Raw genomic sequence first — 14,209 nt, forward strand, 5'->3', positions numbered from 1 at the left:
TTAAAAAAATACTATGAAATTCTTAATTATAAAAATTTAAATAAATTTTTTTTTCCAAACACTGGACGCACTAGACACACACTGACAATAAAGCGCAACTCAATTGATAAGAGACTTTCCCTCTAACCAATAGGCCAGGGGTTCGAGTTAATACTATGTAGATGAGGAACCAGTTTTGATCCTATTAAAAAAAAAAGTACACATACAATACACATTGCACATACACTCGCAATACACACATTACACGTACACTCGTACACCAAGTGCATGTAGTGTGTGCAATGTCCACCGTGTAGTGTGTGGTTGTGTGCTTAGTGTGTGTATTTACGGAGTATTTAATTATTGTGTGCCACAGCCACTTACATGCAAGCACAATTTTTCATTCCATTATTACAATTTGTACAAGTAGATACCAAGCAAAATGAATGAAATCAATAAGGAATAACAGTTTATTTCCCTTTATATTCTTTGCACAAGAATTGAATAAAACTGTCATTTCATTCTAAACCCGATTCTCATCTTCGTTCTATTACCTCCTTATTCAATTATTAATTACTATATGGCGGCCTAACAATTTATCTAAAAAATGAAAATAGGTAGAGAGAAAAAAATAAGGATTGAGAGTATAATTTCCTTAACGGCGTCGTATTCTTTACCTTCCCCGTTCTGCATTTCCTAAAATTTGAAACTTAAACCCTTCGTCAAAACCTCACACTAATTCTCGATTGAACACCCAAATTAATGTTTATGAATCAATCACATTAATCCCGTTCTGAAAAAATGTGGTCTTTGATACAGAAAAGATTATGCCGTAGAATCCGACTTCATAGGTCGATCATTCCGAGCTGTTTATTGAATTCTGTCTCTGAACATCAAGCTTACTATTCTTCTAGCCCCGCCTGCAATCATACAGCTCCTCGTTCTGCAATTGGATCCGACAAATATAATGGGCTCTTTTCTTCATTTGATGCGAAATGGAGGGGATCAAATTTTATGCGATTCTTGAGCTCTCAGGCTGCTGCTGAAGCATCCACTTCCGACGGGCTGACGGTGGGAGGAATCATTGCAAACAATTGGGTGATTTATGATGAAAACGAAAGCGATTGGAAGAGTCACGCGGCTGCCATTGCTCAGTCCATTCACCTTATCAAGAAGCGCCTAAGAGTATGTTTGTGATTTGAAACAGCTTCGTATCTTTGGATCACAATGATTGATTGTGAATTTTAGTTTTAAAAGATCTAATTGGTACTTCTGTTGGTGTTATTTTGATTGGTTGTGATTGAGTAAAATTAATATCTGATGTTTGCATAAAGAATTCGTGAGTTTGCAAAGTAATTTATGCGATTGTTGATTTCTATCTCTGTAATTGGTTGTGTGCTGATATTTTCTATTTGATTCTTTGATTTACTTTGTATTTTGCCAGTGGAAAAAATTGATATCCAAACTGGAGGTGTTATCAAAAGAGTTGGATGAGCCAGATTTGTGGGATAATCCTTCTCATGCAGGAAAGATAAGTCGTGAGCACGGCTCAGTTATGGGAAAAATGAAAGAGGTTAATGCTTTTGAGCAAGAGCTTTTTGAACATGTTGATATGATAAAGCTTGCTCGGGAGGAGAATGATGCAGAATTGGAATCAGTGGGGACTCAATTTTTCTCCTTATAGGCACATACTATATATTTCTTTATGGCTTTGCATTACTTTTATTCTAACATAAAACAATATAGCAGTAATTATTTGACCTTTAACGAAACTTCTAGGATTTTTCCTTTCATTGCCGATAACCTAATTACTAAAGTTTATCATATGATTAATGAATGCCGAGGGCAGGTGCTATATGATGATTTTTTCCACCTTGAAATGTGCCTGAAGTGTGAATGGAAATGTTCGTTTATACATTATGGAAAATCTTTGGATAATGCATCCGAGCTTGAGAAGGGGCATATTGCATGATATCAGTTGTTATCCTGTGGAGTCATATTTCAAGCTGTCGGAGGGGTGGAAGCAACATAAATATCACTTAGTCAAGGCTAATCAATGAAATAAAAGGAAATCAATAGGTTAAATTTCATTCCCCTCCAGTAAAGTATAAAAATATGCATTTCTTATGATAGTAATTCTATTGTTTGCATATAATATATGTTCTGTTCCAGTAAAATTTAAGGGTGCCTTACCTTGTTGATCAATGATTTCATGCCCTTACCTATCCATTTGTTCTATTTGTTCCAGGAATCCTTGAATGCTCTACTTGTCCTAAGAAGGCATCTCAAAGAAAAGGAGCTTGAAGCTTTGTTAGCTGGGGAACATGACCCATGTCCTTGCTTCATAGAGGTAAATTTTTCAGTTTTTCTTACTATATTTATGATTTCTTTACTTGCCATGACAAGTTTATATTTTAAGGACATCCAACCTTGCATCATCATTCATGTCTAAGCCTCTAAGGGTAGTTTACTCCTTTGGATGGAATGAGTTCATGATAGATGAATATAAAATAGAATGATGTGAATGCTTATTTTCAATGATTCACCCTTGCTTCACATGATCCATTGAGGGAAAATCTTTAGCTAGCATACTTGTTTTCGTGGATTGGAAAAATGAGCATGAAATCACATTGTTGAAGCATTAAATGATTGATCCTATATTTTATATTTTCCCTTTATCTCTTTCAGTTTTCCTGTTTACTTTTGTTTGATATTGCTGTTTGTTTTCCAGTTCCTTCAGGCTCCCCTGTGGCAGTTTGTGCTTTACATGTCTTCTTCTTTCTGTCCTTCACTGTCTTCTCTTTAGTTAAGGCTTCTAAAGCTTATACCTTTTCAAATTGAGTTTTGACATGCATTTCTGGTTATAGCCAAAGTTACTCAGAGATTTATCAAAAGTAACAAGCAAAAAAATTTGTTGGTATGGAAGTGCTTTCTGAAAGAGTACAGAACCATAGTTATGTTGTTTAAGAAACTAGTCCGTAGCCTTAGGATACTGCCATGAGAATACATGAAAAAAGGGAGAAAGGAGAAAGATACAGAGAAGGTTTAAGATTGAGGTAGCATAATATTTATTGATAATCCAGTTACATCTTTTACTGCATTTTCAGTTGAGCCTCCAACATATTACTATGTGATTGTTTGCGAAATTTACCCTTTGCAAGGACTACTTTTTCATTGGGTTTGGAACCTGTTTTGCTTTGTCTCATACTGGAAATTTGTTTTGATACATAGTGAAGCCAAATGTTGACGCCTCTTAGTGCTAACTCTAGGTTCAAGCTGGAGCAGGTGGTACTGAGAGCATGGACTGGGCTTCAATGGTCATGCAGATGTACAAAAGGTGGGCTGAAAATCGTCATTTTAGAGTTACTGTTGTCGAGGAAATCCCAGGCGAATTGGCAGGAATCAAGGTGTTCATGCTCTTAAGTCTTAACTCCTTATACTAACTTGAACAATAAACTTTGACGTGCACGTATGCAAGTAATGTATGCTTCAAATATCCGTACTCCGGAAACCATTGATCTGTTCTGTCCCTTTTGTTTATAGATCACGAGAATGTTTTCATGGTAAATCTGTTGAATAGGTGATGGAGCTTCATCATTATCAGTTATGTCTGTTCTCTTCCATGAAAAACAATGGTGCTTTATAATGCATTACAACAAAATTTGAACTTGAAGTCTTGAATCTTTATTGTTATTACATCATTCTAATTTTTCCTGTTTCATTTGTCTCCTCAAATCTCAACTTTCAGAGAGCGACAATCAAGGTTGACGGTGGTTATGCATATGGATATGCCAAAGCAGAAGTCGGGGCACATCGTCTGGTGCGCATCTCTCCGTTCGACAGTAATAAGCGCAGGCACACCTCCTTCGCTTCCGTAGCTGTAATCCCAATCCTAGGTGACGATTTTTCCCATGTCCAAATCAACGAATCCGACCTACGCATTGAGCGGTATCGATCCGGGGGCCCTGGGGGCCAGCACGCTAACACAACTGACAGCGCTGTACGGATCACTCATATCCCAACCGGAGTCACCGCCTCTTGTCAAAACGAAAGGTACAGATGCAACCTTGTGCATTTTCATAAGAGGCACACATTGTCAATTTTTTGCCTTTCCAAAATGCAATACCATTTTAAGGTAAAAACATGATGTCCGATAATGCAGGTCTCAGCACCAGAACAAGGCTTCTGCAATGGCCGTGCTCCAATCGCGGCTGGACCAACTTGAAATTGTCCGTCAAGCGCAGATAAACGCAGAGCACACACAGTCACTCACTGATATAAACTTCGGCAGCCAGATCCGGTCTTACGTGCTCCATGTATGCATCTCAACATCTTCTTCACTAAATTGCTCTCTCCCTTGCTGATCAGTCTTCTTTCTTTTTGGCAGCCTTATAGAATGGTGAAGGATCATCGGACAGAGTACGAGGTTTCTGATCCGGATTCCGTCCTGCAAGGAGATGTTGATGGATTCATCTTGAGCTTTCTCTCTTCCTCTTTGGACAAAGATATTGAAGATGATTGATTGGGATTTTGTTGCTTCCATTTCATGCACACTGTAACTCTTAACCCAAAGGTGGAAAAAGTGATGCTCTCTCTTTTAGGAAATATAGTTGGATTTGGTTGAACCGAATAATGTGGTGAGATGTAAATGGATGGATTTATTTTTTGACTAATTATATACTAGTTTACATTTACAATCTGAATTTTAGTTATTATAATCTCAACTTCAATTTATTTATGGATTCATAAATCAAACAAATAAATTAAATGTATTGTATTGATGAACCAATTGATTGAAAAACATTACTGAAACAGACAGCAGCACTTCTTAGCAAACTCCGCCACCCCTCATCGGACCTCCCAAAGCTCGCCTCCACCATCTCCATTGGCGTTAAAACCACCCCTCCTTCACACTCTACGCACACTTCTCCTTCACCAAAATGCAATCCGCCATTTCCCTCTCCCTCTCCTCTCAATCACCGATCGCTCGACCCTCTCCCACAAACGATACCTGTCCCTCGCCGCCGCGCTCGCTCCGCTTCTGCGGCCTTCGTAGAGAGGCATTCGGCGCCGGCGCCTCCTCGGCTGCGACGTCCTTGCGCTTGGCGAGCTTCAATTCGCGTTCCCAGCATTCCAATTTGAATGGCGTTTTCGCGGCCTTGAAAGGCAACGGCGCGCCCTCGTCGAGCGGCTTCGACTACGATCTCGTCATTATTGGAGCTGGAGTTGGCGGCCACGGTGCCGCGCTTCATGCTGTTGAGAAGGTGAAGCTAGTTGTTTGCGATCGTTGCGCTCTGTTTCAGATTTCCTTTTCTTATTTTGTGCTTTGCCTAATTTCAGTATACTATTTGCTAATGTCGCTTGAGATCAACTGATAAATACAGACTTTACTTTCTCCATCTTGAAATTTACATTTTCAACATAATTTCCATTGCAAAGTTGGTTGTGATCTAATGCTAAAAAAATAGATACAATAAACTTAATAAGGGCTAGCTTTCTCTGTTTAATGGCTAAAAGCGATGTTACCTACCTTAGTACTATTATTTCATCAATTACTATAAAAAGCGACTGTAAATTGTTTTCTTCCCATCGGAATTCTGCCACTTTTTGTGTTTTTTGTTCAAAGTGTTTTCTTTTGATTGATTGCCCTATTTGATTCTGTTAAGTAGGCATCTATAGTCATTTCCAGCTTAGCCATCTTGACTACAATGATCTCTTTTGTGATCTGTATCATAACGGCAATGCCACGCTACTGTAATATCCTGTTTATTGGACAATCATCTTGAACTTATATAAATTGCAGGGCTTGAAAACTGCCATTATTGAAGGGGATGTAGTTGGAGGAACATGTGTCAATAGAGGCTGTGTTCCTTCTAAAGCCCTTCTTGCTGTCAGCGGTCGCATGCGAGAGCTTCAAAATGAACAACATATGAAGTCTTTTGGTCTGCAGGTATTTCTCTTTCTTGTAAAGAAATCCTTTGATTTTGTGTAATCTGCAGCACGAGAGTTGTAGATAGCAGTTTTGCTGTTCAGTTACAAGATAAGGTTTTCTTTCCTTTCTGGATAATGTTCCGTGAACTTACTGATCATCAATTTGTCATATGGTAGGTTGCAGCAGCTGGATACGACAGACAGAAAGTTGCTGACCATGCAAATAATTTGGCCTCAAAGATCAGAAGCAACTTGACCAACTCAATGAAAGCTCTTGGTGTCGATATATTGACAGGTTTTGGTACTATTTTGGTGAGTCCATGTCTTCAGTTCTAAGATATCCTAGTTGTATAGATTTACAAAAAAAATTTAGTTTATAACTAATGGAAACTATATTATAATCTACATTTAATATATGTATACTCATAACTCAAACCATATTCAGGGTCCACAAAAGTTGAAATTTGGGAAAGGAGATTCTGGGGACAAGATTATAACTGCAAAAGACATAATAGTAGCTACCGGTTCTGTTCCTTTAGTGCCCAAGGGAATTGAAGTTGATGGTAGCTGCTTTTCTGCTATTTATTTTTGCTCTTATATTTTCAAGCCAATTTCGTCAGAATTTTTACTGTTTCACTTATCTTAGCCTCTTAGGCTGACTATATACTTGGTATCAATTGACTGCAGGCAAGACAGTAATTACCAGTGACCATGCGCTTAAATTGGAATCTGTTCCACAGTGGATAGCTATTGTTGGAAGTGGCTACATTGGACTTGAGTTCAGTGATGTGTATACTGCCCTTGGAAGTGAGGTGTGATAGCTTATTTTTCCCTACTATTTTGCATCTAGACTATTTATATAAACATTATTAGAAATTTTTTTGGCTAGGAAAGTGGACTCTTTTTTACGTCTTCTTGATAATCCTACTTCCCTTACCACCATTGCTCGTCATATACTGTGCCTAAGCAATGACCTATCCATCAATCTCTTTTTACATGTACTCTTAAGGTAAATGACATGGCGTAAGGACCGTTGATGATCTCATTACACAGGTTACTTTCATTGAAGCTTTGGATCAAATCATGCCAGGATTTGATCCTGAGATTGGAAAATTAGCACAACGAGTTCTCGTTAATCCTCGCAAGATTGACTCTTACACTGGTGTATTTGCTAGCAAGGTGCCCACCAGTCAATTTTTCTACTTATTTTGTGCAGAAAAATATTATAACTTTATCATCCATCCTAAGTTTTATGATGTCGATGCCGTCTACAGATCACTCCTGCAAAGGATGGGAAGCCAGTACAAATAGAGCTCATTGATGCAAAGACAAAGGAACCAAAAGAAACTCTGGAGGTAATGTTCAGAAATCTATCTCAAGGGAAATCAGGCATGAAAGACCTATACAAATTCTTACCTCTGCACTTGATATTGCAAAGTTAGGATATAATCCAGAGTGCCGTATGTTACAGAGCAAGCTGGACTATTTTTCATAATGAACTTCTGTAAAAAATACTATATATTAAGCTGAGAAAAGAGATATATATGAAGAAAAATTATACTATGTGATATGTCATAAATTGCAAGTTTTATTATCTGAAGTGGTAACAATAAACACCCTCCCCCCTCTTTTTAATCATATAGATTGTTATCTCACTTGATATAAGTGGACTGTGATAGCAGCTGTATGTCAATGCCTCTCTGTTCAATTATAGTCTTCTCCATCTGTTTTGTTACTACTGCTAATTATAATTGGAGTGTAATCTGTTTCATGACTTACTGCAGGTAGATGCCGCACTTATTGCGACTGGAAGGGCCCCATTCACAAAAGGGCTTGGTTTGGAAAATGTTAGTGAAACTGGCCATTGACATTGTAAAATTGAATTTTAATGTTTGAAAACTAATGTTTGTAAAATATATTTACATCCAAATCCAGATTAATGTTCAAACACAACGTGGATTTGTCCCTGTTGATGAGCGCATGAGAGTTATTGATGCAAATGGGAAGTTGGTGAGTGTGCAGTTTCCTTTTTCTTTCTCTTTTCTATGTGCAGAAGTATTTACATTGTGCCTTCTACTCACCCTAAGTTCTGCTTGTTAGGTTCCTCATTTGTATTGCATTGGAGATGCTAATGGGAAAATGATGCTTGCCCATGCAGCCAGTGCACAAGGAATATCTGGTATGAAGTTCATATGAAACTTCAGCAGTTTGATTTTGCCTATCATTTTGTAACCTCTGGAATTGGTCTCAGTTGTTGAGCAAGTTACAGGAAACGACCATGTCCTGAACCATTTAAGCATTCCAGCAGCTTGCTTTACCCATCCAGAAATCAGCATGGTAGGACTGACTGAGGTATGTCTCTCCATCTCAAATTGCTTTTAATCAGTGCTTGCTGCTTGATTTTCTTATCCTATAGAATATAGCAGTATACTGCTTGGCTATTTCAGATATTTGCTTCACTTCACATGAGAAAATAGCAGTACCTTTTGTTTCTTTAACTCGGAAGGTGCTGCGAGTCTATTTCCGTCATGCTTCATGATGGCTTTTGTTGTGAAGAGCGGGTAACTAAATAAGATGTAAACTTGATTTTTTTTTTGTAGAAAGAAAGTATTTCTTTCTGCTGAGTGTATTGAAGTGCATTTTTGACATAATTCTTTTCTGGCATATTATATAAGAAAACAAATATTGATAGTTTCTTTTCTCATTTCTGCTGCTAAATCTTTAAAACTCTTTCAGCCTCAAGCCAGAGAAAAGGCTGAGAAGGAAGGATTTGAAGTAAGCATTGCCAAAACAAGTTTCAAAGCAAATACCAAAGCTCTTGCTGAAAATGAAGGAGAAGGAATAGCCAAGGTAATGCATAATTCGCAATAAGTTGCTTCTGTTTTAGTTCATTTGATTGTTTGCCCTATTGGTTCTTATGACCCAAGCTCTGAAAATTTGTTGATAAAGTGATCAACATGTCACAGTTACTGCCCTTAGATGATACACTTTTTAGAAGAATCTTTAAAACGTTAGCTTACAACATATCCTCCTCTATGAGTTTGATTTGAAAAACTTGTTTGTGAACTTCACATGAAGTTCAGGGTAAAATGCTGCCTATTTGGCTCCTGGCTACTAGTTCTGAACCCCTTACAATACATTTCCTTTTGGTCCTTCTAGATATGATATATATAATGTACTAGGTTTGCATACTGAATCCATTGTTCTTTACAGTTGATATACAGGCCTGACAACGGCGAGATCCTTGGGGTTCACATTTTTGGATTACATGCTGCAGATCTCATACATGAGGCATCTAATGCCATCGCCATGGGAACACGTATACAGGTACATTACCTATAAAATACGATCTACTACACTTTATAGAGAGCCTTCTAGGTAAGATGCCAATTGCACAAACTGTAGCCTGGAAAACAAGAAAATGTCTTACAGTAGAAAAAAGAATAAAATGATGTACAGAAAATTCACGCATTCGATGGCTTTGTGCAGAGTTTACTATTGCTTATATTTTCAGACTCCTCATTCCGTAACTTTTTGTCAATTATTTAATTGTATCTGAGCCTTTAATTAATTTACTTTTTTCTGCAATGAGGTTTATTTGCTTCCTACCACACCAAGAACTAATTAAATTATGGTCAAAGAGTTCAATTAGAATAATCTGCCTGTAGTTTCATATGTTTATTTGTACTCTTGGTACTATGTACTTTGCAGGACATAAAATTTGCCGTGCATGCACATCCAACCTTGTCTGAAGTGCTGGACGAACTCTTCAAATCAGCAAAGGTAACACATTGGTTCTTTACAGATTTCTGAACAGGAGAACTCTTTTAACCACTCTTCGCTAAAGTATACGGTCATACCCTGTGCAAATCTCTCCTTTTTTTTAATTGGCAAATAAATATTAATTTTAAAGGCTGTGCCACGTGACCTTTGGTCCGGACATCAACCACTGTACCGCTAGGCCAACACATGCACGCATCTCTACTTCTTTCTGTGCGGGGTTAGCAAAATGCTCTAGCTAACAAGTCAGGCTCCTCATGCACTTGCAAAAACATAAACTACCCCCTCTGATTTTTCAATGGTACATTAGATGACTTATGCTCTCCTCTAAAATAATACTAGTACTATGCTTAAAGAATAAATACCAATTTCCATAAATCGTGGTACAACTTCGTTGAGGGTCAGAGTCTTGTTGCAAATATCTTCATCGGAGAATAAACATACTTCCACTTGCGTTTGTAACTGCAGGTTAAACTCACTGCCCCTAAAACAGTTGCTAAGGCAGTCCCTGTTTAGGCTTCTAGGTTTGTTGGTCATGGAGAGGAATTGCTGAAACAGATCATCTTACATAGTATTGCAATTGTTCTCTATTTGATGAAGTCTGCACTGGCTCGTGTGAAGGATGGTCAAATTTTTGGATTTGTATACTGACGTTTTTACTTTCTTATATGTGGCTTCTTGTAGGAATTTGTTGAACTTGGAAATAAATCTTGTTTATCAGTCAAATAATATAATTTATTCCATTTATGTTGTAAAAATGTATGGAATTTTCAAATTCCGTTGCACATTTTCCTCTCATGTTTTTACTCTGCCGTTTTAATTCTATTCAAAGTCTTTTGTATATAAAATTAGGTTGGTCATGCAGTTGGTGAGGGATTGAAGACTACTAGTCCAAAATCAAAATCAAAATCAAAATCAAAATAATAAAATATTTTAAGAGGCCAATATTTACAAATTGACGCTTCTGTAGAGTCATCAACAAAACTATCAGTTAATATAGTCTTAATTAGAGTTCAATTTTTCGAATGGATTAACTACTTGTTGCTTTTAATGCTTGAAATTGCGATAGCTCCATATGTAAAAAAGGTTAATATATGTAAATTTGCATTATTCAAATTTATTATTTCATTCATTATATCATTCCTAAACTAAGAATATGTCCCTACTATAACTGACTATACTATGGCTAGTGGTGTTCGGTCAATATTATTAGTATGCCAAACTCTTGCGCGGCCACAATCGCTAATTGGGTATTATAAGTCAATGAGGTATTAATTATGATTTAATAGTCTTTAATTAGAGTTTATTAAATAAGACTGGACGGATATTTGATGCATCGAGTGTAGAAAAACGTGCCTCTAAATAGTAATATTAGATTATTACAAACAACGCCTAAAAATGGTTGTTGGGAGGGAATTAGAGTCCAAAAAAGAATATTATTGTTTTCGGAAATGGTTTTTTGAAATAATATCTATATACGATATATTTTTCTTTTATATTTAGTTTTATGATTTTCAGTATTTTTCTTACACTCAAATTTAATATTTTTTTACTATTATACTTGTATAGTATTTTTTAGATGTAGACAATCAATCCTAGAATTATGATAAAAATCAAATATATCAATATAAATTTTAAGATTGATTTCACCTAATATGTTGATTTTTTTTGGGTATGATATCATAAGTATCAAGATACAATTAGTAAGTTTTGCATTATTTTCCATATTTGATTAATTACAAAATTAATTAATTTAGTTTTCAAAATATATATTTGAAATTTTATTTTTGTGAAAGAAATAAAAAAAACAAAAGTATAAAGGAGCACTGTGGAAATTTATAGTATTACTAAACAAGAGGAAAGGGAGATAAATTTTTATTTAAGTACTAGTATACCTTATTAAGTCAGTTGTAGTATATTTCTTTTGGACCTTTGGTGATCATTACGGTAAAAATGTTGCATAAACATCATTAACAGAGGCCACATATGACATATCCCGCTTGATTTTTATTCACGATATTGTATTCCAAAAATAAAATAATGGTCATAAATAATACTAGTAATTATTTAAACGGTGAAATATTTTTTAATGAACGTCCTAAGTGATGGGATAAAATCGACTTTTTATCCTTATTATATATCTTTAGTGCATTTATTTACAAAAAAAATTAGGAATATTGGCATTTAATATCATGAAACTTTTCAAAAATTTATTTTTTCCCACGAACTTTAAATTTGCCATATTGTTGACAATGATTCCAAACTTGGATATGATCTTGGATATGATCTTGAATATATAATGATTTTGTTTTTCTTATTTTTAAATACGATATTTTTTAGGTAATGGTTTCGGCATTTTTATTACAAATTGTTGACAGTGATTTTGGTATATCAAATTTATCTTTTATAATTATATGTTTTAAGTACATTTTTATTTTGTTTGAAGAAAATTTAATAGGTTAATACTAGCAAGTATAATAGTCATGTCATGTACATATGGATTAGTTATATGCAACTAAAATACCTAAATATATTCATGTACATTTATAATAAATGTTTGCATAAGGAATGAAGTATATCAAAACTCATTCTTATGCTAAAACTAAAGCTAAATAAAGCCATTAGATTAGGATGAAAAATCGCCTAGAAAGCACCATGTAGCAGATTTATATTACTCTATTCATCCATGAATAGGAGTCTCATTCATTTCAGACACGGGTTTTAATAAATATTGAAAAAAGTGGTGGATATGCGAGTAGAATGAGTTAATGGAATGTGGAATCTCTTTATCATTTATGGTAATTATGAACCGGGACTCCTATTCGCGGACGGAGGGAGTATTTGTTTTAATGTACGAAGGGTAAATTAGAGAATTAAAGTCCATCCTTAAAATTATCAAAAAACACCCTAAAACTTAAATTCTATATAATCTTTTCGATTTAAAATATTTTTTCACATATTATATATATCAAATTAAAGAGGATTTTACGAAAATTTTGGCTGTAATTTGTACTCCCTCCGTTCCATAATAATGGAGGCGTTTCTTTTTTGGCATGGAAATTAAGAAAAATTGTGTTAGGTGAGTTAAGTAAAGAAAGAGTAAAGTGGAAAATGAAAAAGGTAGAAAGATGAAGAGAGAATAAAGTAAGAGAGAGTAAAGCAAGTGTGGAAAAATGTGTTGACTTTTACTAAAAAGAGAAATTAATCTATTATTATGGAACGTACCAAAATAACAAAATGATTCTATTACTATTGAACAGATGGAGTATATTTCTATAATGACTTATAGATTAATGCACTTCACTGCATTGTTACGTTGTTATAATCCAATGTACATAATGCCCTAAGTTCAATATATTGATATCGAAAAAATTGTTTGTTTAAATATGCTTGAATTTGCAGACAGTTGTATGTAATGCTATAAGAGCGTCTCCAATAGCAGACGTCGCGGTAGGACGTCGCCGACCGGATGTCCGTCGTAGTGAAGAAGAAGGGCGCCCACGCCCGTCCCCAACGCCCGTCGGATGGGCTCGGACGTCCAACCCACGGGTGGGCGGACGTCCGATTTCTTATATATATATATATTTTAAAAAACTCTATAAATTATGTAATTTTTTATATTCTTTATATTTTTTAAATTATGTAATTTTTTTTAATTATGTAATTTTTTTTAAGTATTACGTAATTTTTTTGATGAAGTATTCGAATTTTCCCGTATTCCGTGTCGACATTTTAATTTCGTAAATAAAAAAATCCGTAAATTGAATAATTGCGGGAAGTCCTAGTGGATGTCCTAGTGGGAAGTCCTAGTGCATGGGAAGTCCTAGTGATGTGGCAGTAAAATGGGAAGTCCTAGTGATGACATGGCAGAAAGTTTTTGTGGGAAATCCTAGTGGGAGGGGCGCCACCGGAGACGATCTTACAATACACGGTAATGTCGCAAGTACAGTATATGTAATTCCTCAAGTTCAATGTATATAATGGTGAAAAATTGTAATGTTGTTTAACTATCTTTTAAAATTTACAAGCAGTTGTATTTTATCCTCCTCCAAGTGCAGTATATATAATGCCCTAATTGCTTTGTATATAATGCTAATAAAATGTGTATTATTGAATTATATGCATATATAACACAATTATCAATCAGCCCAATTTACCTTTAATGCTCTATTCACATGTAATTAATACCGGACAAAAATTATAGATCTCCATTGTACATTTTTTTAATCTACGGGTTCATATATTTGATCTAGTTTTGAGATAAAATTATGATGCATTATAGCTCTATTGTGTATGACAGTGATATATATGTAATTAGTTAAAGATGAAACGAAAATACCTAAATTTATTCATGTACATTTATAATAAATGTATGCACATGTATAGGCTATATGGAAAATACCTAAATTTTCATTTTAATCTGCAAAAAAGCATTCCTTATGGAGTAATTTATTACAATGTATTTTCTGTAAGGAAAAAAAAATTCGTCCATTTTATGTGGAATAATGCACTTATTACT

General features: G+C 35.3%; 2 protein-coding genes across 3 annotated transcripts; both read left to right on the forward strand.

Annotated features, from left to right (window-relative positions):
* The first annotated feature begins 631 nt into the window (after nucleotides 1–631).
* On the forward strand, nucleotides 632–4,682 carry LOC125205644 (Peptide chain release factor 2). Of its 2 annotated transcripts, none has more exons than XM_048104701.2 (7): nucleotides 632–1,164; nucleotides 1,424–1,636; nucleotides 2,228–2,329; nucleotides 3,249–3,386; nucleotides 3,728–4,032; nucleotides 4,142–4,295; nucleotides 4,367–4,682. In XM_048104701.2, the coding sequence occupies exons 1-7, from the start codon at nucleotides 781–783 to the stop codon at nucleotides 4,499–4,501; spliced, it is 1,431 nt and encodes a 476-aa protein (XP_047960658.1). In that variant the 5' UTR covers nucleotides 632–780; the 3' UTR covers nucleotides 4,502–4,682. The 2 variants fall into 2 exon arrangements, with proteins under 2 accessions (XP_047960658.1, XP_047960659.1); XM_048104702.2 differs by having other exon boundaries at nucleotides 1,424–1,552.
* Nucleotides 4,683–4,780: 98 nt separating this feature from the next.
* LOC125205643 (dihydrolipoyl dehydrogenase 2, chloroplastic-like) lies at nucleotides 4,781–10,448 on the forward strand. Its single transcript, XM_048104700.2, has 15 exons — nucleotides 4,781–5,243; nucleotides 5,783–5,929; nucleotides 6,088–6,222; nucleotides 6,356–6,473; nucleotides 6,598–6,722; nucleotides 6,964–7,089; nucleotides 7,185–7,265; nucleotides 7,695–7,757; nucleotides 7,846–7,920; nucleotides 8,011–8,089; nucleotides 8,162–8,262; nucleotides 8,647–8,760; nucleotides 9,124–9,237; nucleotides 9,622–9,693; nucleotides 10,159–10,448. The coding sequence occupies exons 1-15, from the start codon at nucleotides 4,920–4,922 to the stop codon at nucleotides 10,204–10,206; spliced, it is 1,722 nt and encodes a 573-aa protein (XP_047960657.1). The 5' UTR covers nucleotides 4,781–4,919; the 3' UTR covers nucleotides 10,207–10,448.
* Nucleotides 10,449–14,209: the final 3,761 nt, after the last annotated feature.

This window comes from Salvia hispanica, chromosome 6 (genome assembly GCF_029641045.1).
Source record: "Salvia hispanica isolate PSC_SH4W2 chromosome 6, Shi_PSC_v1, whole genome shotgun sequence".
NCBI lineage: Eukaryota > Viridiplantae > Streptophyta > Magnoliopsida > Lamiales > Lamiaceae > Salvia > Salvia hispanica.